We start from the raw sequence: 12,432 nt of genomic DNA, 5'->3' as shown, positions 1-12,432 counted from the left end.
CCAACTCACTTCATCACTATTCCATCGGTTAGACACGATGGGCCGCAGTCGCTTAACACATACCACCTCACGCATATCTTCATAAGAAGGATCATGAGGCACCATGTTGTAGTAAGGCAATTGGTACTCTTCTGCAATGCCTGTAATGGAGAGAAAAACATTCAAAACTGTGAAGGCAGTGCATGCATACACACACACACCACACACACACACCCACCCCCTGGTAAAGCTACTATAAAGTAATCATATTTAGTTAGCCTTAATTAGTCAAACTGTGAAAACATAATTTATTTCTACATAACAATAAATAACAAATTAAAACTTTAGATCAAGGTTAACTTGAATTTAGTGCAAATGTTTATGGTTTTTTCAGAAAATATTTGTTACAGTTATATTATACTTATTTTCCAATTTAGATCACATAATCACAAAATGTCAAAAAACCAGAAAGGACTTTAAGGGTGTGCTCATGAGATGTATCCCAAGACTCTCTTCTGAGTCACCTTTCTCTCACTCTCTGCTCTCATGATGAACTCATCAGCTTCCTCTGGTTTGAGATTGTTTCTGTGCTGAGAAGTCCAAGATCTCTACATTCTGTTAGTATTTCTGCTGAGCTCGAACTTCGCATAATCCAAACCGGGTGTTCCATAACATCTCAAATTTAACACATCCAAAATAGAATTTTTATTCCAAACCCAATCTCTTCCAAAGGGATAGCACCAGGCTTCCAGTTCCCCAGATTTCTTAATTCTATATCCTGCTCCATTCCTGTCTCTCCACATTTGGCAATCACTTGCCAATCTTGTGTCTAAGACCACCACAACCCCCGAAAATCTTCCTATCTCTGTACTCACACAACCACCACCATAGTTCAGGCCCTCGCTACTCACACCTAAATTGTGTTGCAATAACTTCCTAACTGCTCTGCCTGCATGCTCCAATCCATCCTTTTTACAGCTGTCAAAGAGATTTTCCCAAAGTACAGATCCAACCACATCTCTTTCCTACTAAAACTCCAGTGGCTCCCTATTACTTCCAAGATCAGCTCTGAACTCCTCTGTCTGGCATTGCAAGTGCTTCACAACCTAGCCCCAATTCACCTTTTCACATATATACTATCCAAACAGGATTTCATCCCATTTCCCTCCCACAGAAGATTATCTCCATACTGACTCCCTTGAACAGAATGCAGCCGTTTCCTAAGGGCCTTCTTCCTCTCATCTTGTTTCTCAGGCTCCCTAATTTCGGAGGCCTAATTCAAGTATCTCTTTCTACATACAGCATCTGGAAGTAAGTAATGGCACTAAGATCATAGTTAATTAAAGACAAAGGAAGAATTTGAATCCAGACCCAGGAGTCTTTCCAATACTTTCAATCTCTTCCTTCAATATTCCCAGCTAAAATACTATTTATTTTCCTTCTCAACAAAGATTCTGGCCCATCCTCAAAGTATTTTTTTCTCTAAAACGAATGTGAAATTTCCTTTAATTCAATAAATCCATTTCTCTTCAAAAACATGAGATATTTTAATTATGTCATCTGAAAAGAGCTCGTTTCCTAGAAATTTCCTACAAATACCCACCTCCTGTGACACAGCGACGAGCCATCTCCCACATGATCAGTCCAAAGCTATAGATGTCAGCCATGATGTATGGCTGAAAGTGATTTTTATTTAGACTTTCATCGAGGACTTCTGGGGCCATATAACGCTTTGTACCTACTCTGGTGTTCAAAGGAACATCAACTTCATTTGTATCACTGAAAGAGACAAAAAAAAAAAAAAACTTATCACAAAGTCAAAGGGCAGTACATCATGTTAAGTAAAAAAAAAAGATAAATTCCATTTTAATAAAATTAAAATGTGAACATGCAACGAAGTTCAGACAAAGATTCAATTATCTACTGTATAGAAAAATATAGTTATACAATGAAATAATAATGTCACTGTACTGTTTCTCATATTTGCTTTTTAGATACCATGTCTTTGATTTTGTTGCCTGAGAATATGGTTTCAGACTAAGTTACTCTCTTTTTAACTTTTTTTCTCACAAAATTCTATCTTTTCTCTTTTCTACCATGCCCCATGGCCCAGAGAAAGTCAGAAAACCCCCTTCCCACCCATCCCCATTATAAGAATGCAGAGTCAAGCACCACAAACTCCCTCACTGGTCACTGAGAAGGGAGAGCCGCATCATAACAGACTACCTGTTAAATTTCACAGCGAGGCCCAAGTCGGCGATACAGCAACTCCCATTTTTCTTGATTAGGATATTTTTGCTCTTCAGGTCTCGGTGGGCAATCGCGGGCTTTCCTTGGGTACCATAGATCTCTGTGTGGAGATGACACAGACCACAAGCCGCTGAATACGCCAACTTGAGGAGGGCCCTGGTGTCCAGAGTGGTACATTTCAGGAAGTCGTACAGAGATCCGTTCTCGTGGTAGTCGGTGATCAGGTACAGCTGTGTCCAAGAGCCGGTGCCCTTGATGTCAGCCGCAATAAAACCTGTCCAATGAATGAAGCACAAGTTGGATGAGCTGGTTTTAACTCTTCATAAGGTAAATGAAATCTGATTCTAGCTGGGAGTAAGAACCCTGACAAAAAGTTTGCTTCCCATCACTGAATGTGTCCACACTATGGCAGGCAATGTGCTGGAGCCCTAATTTGGAATCACAGGCCCAGGGTTTAGATCCTGCCTTGGATGCTTTAAGCTCCCAGGGCCTTCCTGGCTCTGTCACCTATAAAATGGCCTTGCTACTGCAGCTCAAGTCTACAGTGTCCTACAACAAAGAAAATCATGCTTTATAATAAAGGTTAAAATTACCTATTGCATGAAGATATGGGGAAAGTCATCTTCCTAAACAAAAACTTCTTTTAAGACTATAAGGGAAACTTGAGAAAAGAATGGTGCTAAACTACAAACTCACTCCCTTGTAGAAGTGCAGGATTTGGTTGATGAGCTGACTAAAAAGAGAATTCCATCTTAGGCTACATTCATTACATGCAGGGCATAGAATGGGGGAGAGGAACCTCCTACCATCCTCAGCCACAGACACAATCAAGGCACCAATGTTTAGGAACAACACTGAGAAGATAGACTATGTCCAGAGAAGGGTAGTATTAAGGATGGTGAGGGAATGCAAAATCCTAAGGATAAAATAGGAGCTCTTACTTACATGAACTGATGCTAAGTGAAATGAGCAGAACCAGGAGATCATTATATACCTCAACAACAATGCTATATGAGGATGTATTCTGATGGAAGTGGATCTCTTCGACAAAGAGATCTAACTCAGTTTCACAAGGATGGACAGAAGCAGCTACACCCAAAGAAAGAACACTGGGGAATGAATGTAAACTGCTTGCATTTTTGTTTTTCTTCCCAGGTTATTTATACCTTCTGAATCAAATTCTCCCTGTGCAACAAGAGAACTATTTGGTTCTGCACACATATATTGTAGCTAGGATATACTGTAACCTATTTAACATATATAGGATTGCTTGCCATCTGGGGGAGGGGATGGAGGGAAAGAGGAGAAAAATCGGAACAGAAGTGAGTGCAAGGGATAATGCTGTAAAAAATTATCCTGGCATGGGTTCTGTCAATAAAAAGTTATTTCAGAAAAAAAAATAGGGGCCCTTAAAATATTAAGCCAAAAGAGATGACATGATCACCACCTTGAAACATCTCAAAGCTTATCACTCAGGAAGGGAATGAGACTTAAATTGAAGTCAGTTCCTTTTTGCCCATTTATCTTGCTTTTCCAGTTTGTTCATTATGGTTAACAGGTCTCGATAAGACCCAAGACACTATCTCCAAACTAAGGACATGGAAATCAAACAAGAGGTCAAAATGGAACAGACTATCCACACAGCACTTTCTATATAACAAGACTATGATACAAAAATAAGGTCAGGTTGATCTTTATTTCAAAGAACTAGCCAAAAAAAAAACCTATTTCATGATTAGTTAACTACTATGACCCTCCAAAAGATGACAAACTTTTTCTTCCAAGGCCAAATTTGCTTACCAAGAATATTCTCGTGACGCATCAGAACAGTCTGGTAGATCTCTGTTTCCCGAAACCAACTGGCCTCTTCAGTAGTGAAGAATACTTTGACCGCCACTTTTTCACCCCTCCATTTTCCCATCCACACCTCTCCATAGCGACCCTTTCCCACCTGCCGAACCATCTGAATTTGCTTGGCAATAGTTCGTTGAACCTGACAGGAAAAATAAAAAAGAATTTAGATTAAAACTTACAATCTCATTTGCCTGCCAAAGTACCGCCATCTAAAAGGCAAGGTAAGTACAGATATTATTAGGAACGATTATATACTGAGCTCTCTAAATATTAGCGACACAAAATAAATAATATATCAAAATCAAGAACTTTTGTGTGCACATATTCATGTACTTATGATATTCAGTATGACATCCTAGAGAGAGAGCTCCTCAGAAAAGAAGGCCTAAGTACAAGTCCTAATTCTAAACAGCAGCTGTGTGACCCTAAGCAAATGTTGTATATACTTCATGGTGAGCAGGAGCTGTTCAGTACTGGTACATACAATTTACTCATGGCGGGTTCTCTAAGCCATTAAAATCACAGGCCCAGCAAAAAATATAAATATATTCCTTCCTTATTCTTAACCCACTAGTAGTAAATCAATCAAAAAGAATTTATTCAGCATCTATGACATGCCAGGCACTGAGAACACAAGATAAAAATGGGAAGACAACATTTACACACAGAAGAAGATGCAAAATAAATACATGGTAATCTGAAGGTTAAGCAGGAAAAAGTATCTAGCAATTAGGGGGATCAGGAAAAGCTACATATGCAAAACATAGTGTTTGATCTCAACTTAGACATAAATACTAGGAACTGCAGAGATGAGAAAAGAATACATTCTAAGGACAGGAAGCAGCATGGAAAAAAGCAAAGATATGGGGTTAAGAATCTCAAGGAAAATAATGGAAAAAATGAAAAATGAAAAAACCAAGGTGGTGTTTGCAAGATCTCAAAGCCATTATAATCCAGTAATCATAAAAACAACCTTGTATTGGTTAAGAAAAAGAGATGCCAATTACTGGAACAGAGTAGATATATAACATACTTAAGTAAAAGAACCTACTAACCTAGCATTCAATAAATTCAAGGACAGAAAAGTACTATTTACTATTTACTATTCTAATTTGACAAAAAATGCTGGAAAAGGCAGACAGCAGTGTAGGAGAAATTACATAGAGGCTGATATCTTATACAGTATAACAAAATAAGCTCCAAAGGGATACATGACTGATGTATAAAAAATATATATTATAAATGCAGAGCAGCAAGAAAGATCTCTCAGATCTATGGATAGGGAAGAATGCATCATCATACAAAGGACAGAGAGGATCCTAAAAGATAAAATAAACAACCTGAAATAAAAAAAATTTAAATGTTTTTGCACATAGAAATAAATGCAGCTAAAACGAGAAGGGAATTAGTTAAGTGGGGAAAAAATTTATGACAAGGTTTCATTTTTAAGATATAGAAGTAATGGATTCAATTTATAAGAATAAAAGCCATTTCCCAATTGATAAATGGTATATCTTTTGATCTAGTGAGAAAAGTGAGTCTAGACCTCAAAAAGATCAAAGAAGATAACAAGGTCCTATTACACAAAAATATTCCCAGCATCTCTTTTTATAGTGGCGAAGAACTGAAACTAAAGAACATCAGTTGGAGAGGTGAACAAACCATGCTACATGAATGTAATGGAGTGCTACTGCATGCAGTTCCAGAAAAGACTGGGAAGACAAGAATGGATAGATGGATGGGCAGAGGCAGAGGTGAAGAGAGAAGCATGAGAATAATTTATACTGTAAAAATAACACTGAAAACAAACAAATATGAAAGACAAGATCTCTAATCAATGCAATAATGAACCATGATTTCTGAGGACCGATAAGGAGGAATTCTGCTTATCTCCTGACAGAGAAGTCATGACCTACATGCAGAATGAGACCTGTATTTTTATATATAGTCAATAAGGGAATGTGTTTTGCTTGACTATGTTTGTTACAATGAGTTTGCTTGTTTGTTTTTTGCCCTCCCAATGGATGGAAAGAATAAAAATTAATTCTAGGCAATTAAAAAATAAAAATTTATTTTTTTAAAAAAGCAAGAAGAGACAGATGGAAAGGAAGAGAGTCAGCTTGTAAAATATATGAAGGAGAATAAGGTATAATAAGCCTTAGAAAGATCAGTTGGAAGCTGTACAGTATTTTAAATACTCAAGAGAAAACTATAGATATTTGACTGGGGGGATAGGGAGAAGGAGCCCTTAGAGTTTCCTAGGCAGAGGAATGGGAGGATCACTCTTACAGCTATGAGGACAGACTGAGAAGGGAGACAATAGAAGCAATACTAGACAAGAGATAATAAAGACTGAAACTTGGATGGTGTGGTTGAGGTATGCATAGAGAGAAGGGGTCAGATAACGAGAGATGCTGTGACTTGACAAGATTTAGCTAGTGGTTAAATATGTACGATGAGGAAGATGGCTGCTTGGCAGGATTATACTATTCTCTGTGGAAATAGGGAAGTTCAGAAGAAGAAAACTGAGTTTGAAGAAAAAGATAATGAGTTCAGTTTTGGACATACTGCCTATGGACTATCTAGTCTGAAATATCCAATTAGCAACTGGAACTCAGGAGATATAAACCAGATTATCTAGATCTGGGATTCATCTGCATAGGAGTAATAACTAAATCCAGAACTGTTAAAGACACCAAAAGAATTTAAAAATCAATAAAGAAAAAAAAGAGAAGAGTTCATTTACTTTTGGAAAAAAACTGGAAACTAGTCAAACTGTGATGATTACTTTTTAAATTACAATGAATAACTTAAAATTTGCTATATATTACATTAGAATATGCATTACCATCTGTATATCAAACTATTCCTGTGAAATCCATAAAGCAGCATTATGTTAACAGTTCATAGTGGCAGCTGAGTGAAGGATGAAAGCTGAGGCAGGGAGACTAACTAATAGGTAATTCTAGTAGGGTAGGCAATAGGTGATAAGGGCCTGTTCCAGATCGTGGCTGGGTCAGGATATAGCAAAGGATAACTTTGCACAAGAGGAGTAACAAAAGCAAATGACAGGATTTGGCAAGAGATTAGTTATACAGAGTAAGAGAGAATGAGGAACTGAGGATGACCCTTAGCTTGCTGGTGTGAGCAGCTATGGTGCCTCTGACAGCTTTAAGGAAATTTGGAAGTGAAGAAGGTTTGGGGGTAAAAATAACAAGTTCCATTTTGGTCATAGTAAGTTTAAGTTTACCGTGGGACATCAAATTTGAGTTCTCTAAAAGGCAAGTGAAAATGTGAATCAGGGCTGGATAGGTTAATAAATCATTGGCAAATGAATCCAGGGGAGCCGTTTTTCACCAGAGACAGAAAGTTTTAGCATCTGTTTCCTCTCCAGGTACTAAAAACTGGGACTGTTTCACAGATCACAGAATTTTGTGAGATAAGGGTCCTTAGAAACCAATGAATTTATTTTAACAAAATTTCATTACCGTAAAATGGGATGAATGCCCCATGGAGTAAGAAAAATTTGCCTATGAACAAAAACAAAGCTCCTAAATGTAAAATATATATTAACATGCATCATTTTTTTAAAGAAGGATAATAAATTGGAGTGAATGCTTTGCTTAACAATAAATTACTGAAGAACGAAGGAAAACACTCTATTTACCAGCAAAGGAAGCCCAGATCCGCTGCCAGAACTTTGTGACTGATCAATAAGGTCTTTCAATGACTCTCCAACTGGTATAAAAGCTTCATCTTGTTCCAAGTCACGATTATAGCAACGGCTTCTTGCTATTCTTTTGCAGTGGTGCCTTAAAAAAGGACAACAATGCTAAGTGAAAAATGGTACACACTGAATTATAAACTTTGAGAGTTTATGCTCTCCTCCTACTTTCAAACAGAAACATAAGCAAGGTAAGAAAGACCATCTTATTCTAAAAAGTTCTTCCAAAGGAATGTTAAGATAGGGCAGATTCCTCTCAGCAACTCATTTTAATACTTTAAAGTTTTCATTAGAGAATAGTAGTTACATGTTTTCTAAATCCTCCATGCTGAAGATTCAATTTGCAATATTTTTTAAATGTTCAGCAACAGAAGAGGTGAAAGGGGGGCAAAATTTAGAAAATACACTAAAAGCTGATTAAAATAAAAATAAAGGAATATTAGAATGAAATACTTGAACAAAACAGGATTTAAGTACTAAGTGGCATTCAAAATAATCACCATTATCTACAAGAGACATTAGTTAAATTAGGAAGCTAAAAATCAATTAAAAACTTATGTGAATAGAATCTGTGAAAAAAATTACAAATACACATGTAAAAGAAGGACAATGAGTAAGATGAAAAAAAAAAAAAAGCAGAATCATACATGAGTATAGGGGAACCATGAGGTTTCAAAGGAGCTGGGGAGGCAGAATATTCCTATGTGTGTGAAAAAGGAAAAAAATACAAAATAATAGTTTCTCAACTTCTCACATCTAGTGTTTTTTTTTTTTAAACAATGACATTATCTGAAACAGTAAGACTACATTAAGGTGTCTGTCTTACTTTTCCAAGTACCACAAAAAATCCACTTCAATCTTACTAACAAAGCACAGTTACATGCCTGACTGCAAACAAATCAGTTCTTACTTGTAACAAAAGCAGCTGAAGATGATGATCATAGCAATTATACACACAGCCATAGAAACAAGGACAGCCAGCCAACGAATACTACCATCAAAAAACGGACCTAAAACAAATCCAAAAAACACTTAATGGCAAAATAATTGGAAAGTTCTGAAAACAGACTATAGTTATTTTCTTTTTTCCTTTCTTTCTTCTTCTTCTTCTTTTTTTTTTTTTTTTTTTTGCTGAGGCATTTGGGGTTAAGTGACTTGCCCAGGAAGTGTTAAATGTCTGAGGTTACATTTGAACTCAGGTCCTCCTGACTTCAGGGCTGGTGTTCTATCCACTACACCAAATAGCTGCCCAACAGACTATATTTCAATGAAAGCGTCAATTTAAGAAAAAACAAAATCACTGTTAATAGCCTCATGTTTCCTTATTTCAGTTTCTGATACTTCTTTTGAAATGTATTTACAAACAAAAAGATGCATTTTTAAAATGGTGTATCTGTTGACAGAACAAGACATTAAACTGGGTAATCGATGTGATTTAATTCTTTCACAGAAAAAACCGTCATGGTGAACTAAACTGTACCTGTTTACAAAACTTTCTTAGTAAAAAAAAAAAAAAGAGAGAAAATTTTCAATTCAATATTCTATATATCTATGAACAAATTAATTTGGTAACACTGAAAAGTCTAATATCCTTCGTTGTGAGGGAATGTTGAGAAAGCATAAAAGCTGATCGTTTGGCAAATTTGCTAACAGTTAACATACTTTCAAGTGCAGTAAATATAATAGGCTTTCAGATATCCAGCTTGATAATAAAGAGTACTCCATTTATTACTAATAAAAGGCACTGCATATAACATTTCAATTTAAAACATTTAGGTTCTATTCTTTCTCTAATTAATTAACCTACCTATGACAACAGGGGGTAGCGTAGGCTGTAAATATTGATTACACAAATTGGTTCGGCAACATTCAATTGTTCTCCGTAACTGAGCTTTTGGTGAATCCTGGAGAAGGAAAAGTATGAAAAATATCAATGTTTCAATATGTTAAGCAGATCTCATATTCCATAGACTTCATTATGTCACTGTTCTGGAAATGAACAGATGAATTAAGTGATTATTTTGTGCCAAAAACTGTACTAAAGATACAAATACTAGACTGCATGGTAGAGAAGGAAAATTTGGCTAAATTTTGGCTGAAATATTACATTGTAGTTCAGGAAAAAACATGATAGGATCATGCGTTCTCCCTCTATAGATCCTGACAGACATAAATAGAGACTAGATTTAAAACTCAAGTTTTTACAGGACCTCTTTTCCAATCCCTCTTAATATTAATGCCTTCTCTCTCTCTGGATTATTTCCTATTTCTCCTGTGCCCAGATCATTTGTATCTATTCACTTGTGACATGACTCTTCCATTAGGCTTTGAGCTCCTCAAAAGTATCCTATCAGACACCTATTATTGCAGGATATGACCAGCAAAGGAGACAAAGAAGTGGGGTTAGATGGGGGGAGAAATAGGAGAGAGTAGTATCCCAAAAACCCAAAGAGGAAACTATCAAGGAGAAGACTGTGATCAACAGAGTCAAAAGGCTACAAAGGCAAAGGAGAACGAGGGCTGAGAAAAGATCACTGGATGTGGCAGCTCAGAGATCCTGAGTACCTATGAAGAGAGCCGTTGGGGTGGAATGAAGAATCTGGAAACCATCCTAGAGTGAGAAGAGAAGAGAGAAAGCAGAGGCACCTCATGGAGATACCTTTTTAGAGAGTTTTAATTTCAAAGGGCAGAAGAGAAACTGGATGACAGCAGGGATGGAATGCTCAAGTGATTCAGATAGGAAAGACGTACAGGCACTGGTCTTGCCAAGGAACAAGCCACTTCATTATGGGAGACAGGGGTAAAGGAAGTGAAAAAAGCCAAAGGCATCTGAATGACAGGAGAGGAAGAAGAAGTGAGAAGAGGGAGCTCTCAGCAAATCGCCTAAAATTTCTTCTGTAAAATATGAGGCAGAGAGTGTGGAGAGGGGAATTCTGGGAATTCTGAATGAGGATGTCAGGAATCTAGATGTTTTCCTGAGTCTTTGTGTGACCTTCAACAAATCATTTCTCAGTGACTTAAGTCTTCAAATCTACAAAAGTAAACAGTGATTACTAATCTCATAATACACATATGAACAGTAATTTTTAAAAATACCATTAGAAATTGTGAAAAATTAAGTTGAATGTTTTGGGGAGATTTTGATAGTAATAATCCCTTAGCTCCACCCAACATTTGGAAATGGAAGAACTGTCAAAATAATTGATATGCAACTAGAATCACAAATTGTAATAAAGCCCATTCTTTCCCAAAGACATTTAATTAAACAACATCACAGATCATTAGAGTTCGAAAGGGTTTTAGAAACCAAAAGATTTAGACTCATTTTACAGATGAAAAATTAAGCTTACAGTGCATAGAACTGATATTAGTATATAAAACTGTGCTTCTCATCACCTTTTTCAACATGGCAGTTTGTTGAGTCTGATCTTATAGATCTCAAATTAAATCTTACCTTGCACTGAAAATCTGAACCTTCATACTTCATACAGCCTGAAGCTAATGTAGTTTCTCCTTGATCATCTTCTTCTATGATGGCAAAGCAATGACCATTAGTTCTAAAAAAAAAAAAATACAAAGGTTTCCATTTAAAATATTCTCATTCTACTGGACTTCGTGAGACTGCACAGTGCCCTCAGCTTTATTACTTACTGAGTGAATGGTGTTCATACAGGCATCATAGGTAAAATTTAAAATTTAAATTTAAATTAAATTAAATTAAAATTTTAAATTTTAAAACAAAGTGGCTAGGGCAAATAAATGTACATTACTTGTCTGAATTAGGATCGGGAGAATCAATGAGGTAAATATCAGATTACTAGGTGAACCTAGATTTAATGTTTAATGTTTAATTAAACTGTTTAATGCAGAAAAAGATGGGCAATAGAAAAAAAAACAAGTTGACTCTGAAAAGTTGGTGAGAAGTAGCTTTCACAGTCAAATTATTGAGGACTCAAAAAAAGAGGATGCCTATTTAGTCACAAAATAAAGCTAATCACCAGTAGAGGGCAGACAAACCAAAGGCAGTGCGGCAAGAACACGACAGACTCAAGGCAGCAAAGAATTTGGATATTATAAAACATCATACTCAATGAAAACCCAGTACCATAACTTTGGTAACTCATTCGCATTCAAAATCCACATAGAATCACAGCACTGTGTTAATAACACAGTATTCAACTAAGTTTTTCTTTAAGATGTAAAAACCCAGCAAACTAGTAGAGCCTTTTGACACTTGGACCTTTATAGAACACTTGATTTGTACCACCACCACATGTAAGACATGAGACTCACATCACTCACTTAATATTCTTAGCCTCTGTGAATTCATCTCTGTATCTATTCCCCTCCAGCAATGAAGAGAGTCCCAAATGGCTACCCCTAGTCCCACCTGAATTAAGAAAAGCTGGCATAGGAGTGCCCCCAAGTCTGGGGCACATGGTTATGGCCAGGTTTTTTTTTTTTTTACTAACATGAACTGTCCTTCCTTCTTTCTAAAGAAATTCTGATTTCCATTCCTAGGCTTCTGTGATTGAAAAAAAAAAAGGTATTTAATTAAGCCTGACCTATGTAAGAGGCAGTGTGGCCAATGCAGGGACATCAAGCTCAAATAGAAATGATTCCTT

General features: G+C 36.5%; 1 protein-coding gene across 1 annotated transcript in view; it reads right to left on the bottom strand.

Moving 5' to 3' along the window:
* The window catches only part of BMPR1A (bone morphogenetic protein receptor type 1A), a 104,818-nt gene that overhangs the window by 4,398 nt on the left and 87,988 nt on the right, over positions 1-12,432 (bottom strand). The window contains exons 5-12 of the mRNA XM_051982384.1: positions 11,262-11,364; positions 9,615-9,711; positions 8,718-8,817; positions 7,751-7,895; positions 4,030-4,222; positions 2,206-2,503; positions 1,583-1,758; positions 10-140 (exon numbers count right to left, since the gene is read on the bottom strand). Coding sequence (XP_051838344.1) covers positions 10-140; positions 1,583-1,758; positions 2,206-2,503; positions 4,030-4,222; positions 7,751-7,895; positions 8,718-8,817; positions 9,615-9,711; positions 11,262-11,364 — 1,243 coding nt within the window. The remainder of the gene's footprint in view (positions 1-9; positions 141-1,582; positions 1,759-2,205; positions 2,504-4,029; positions 4,223-7,750; positions 7,896-8,717; positions 8,818-9,614; positions 9,712-11,261; positions 11,365-12,432) is intronic.

This window comes from Antechinus flavipes, chromosome 2 (assembly GCF_016432865.1).
Source record: "Antechinus flavipes isolate AdamAnt ecotype Samford, QLD, Australia chromosome 2, AdamAnt_v2, whole genome shotgun sequence".
Classification (NCBI taxonomy): Eukaryota; Metazoa; Chordata; class Mammalia; order Dasyuromorphia; family Dasyuridae; genus Antechinus; species Antechinus flavipes.
This window is presented reverse-complemented; position numbering and strand designations above follow the sequence as displayed.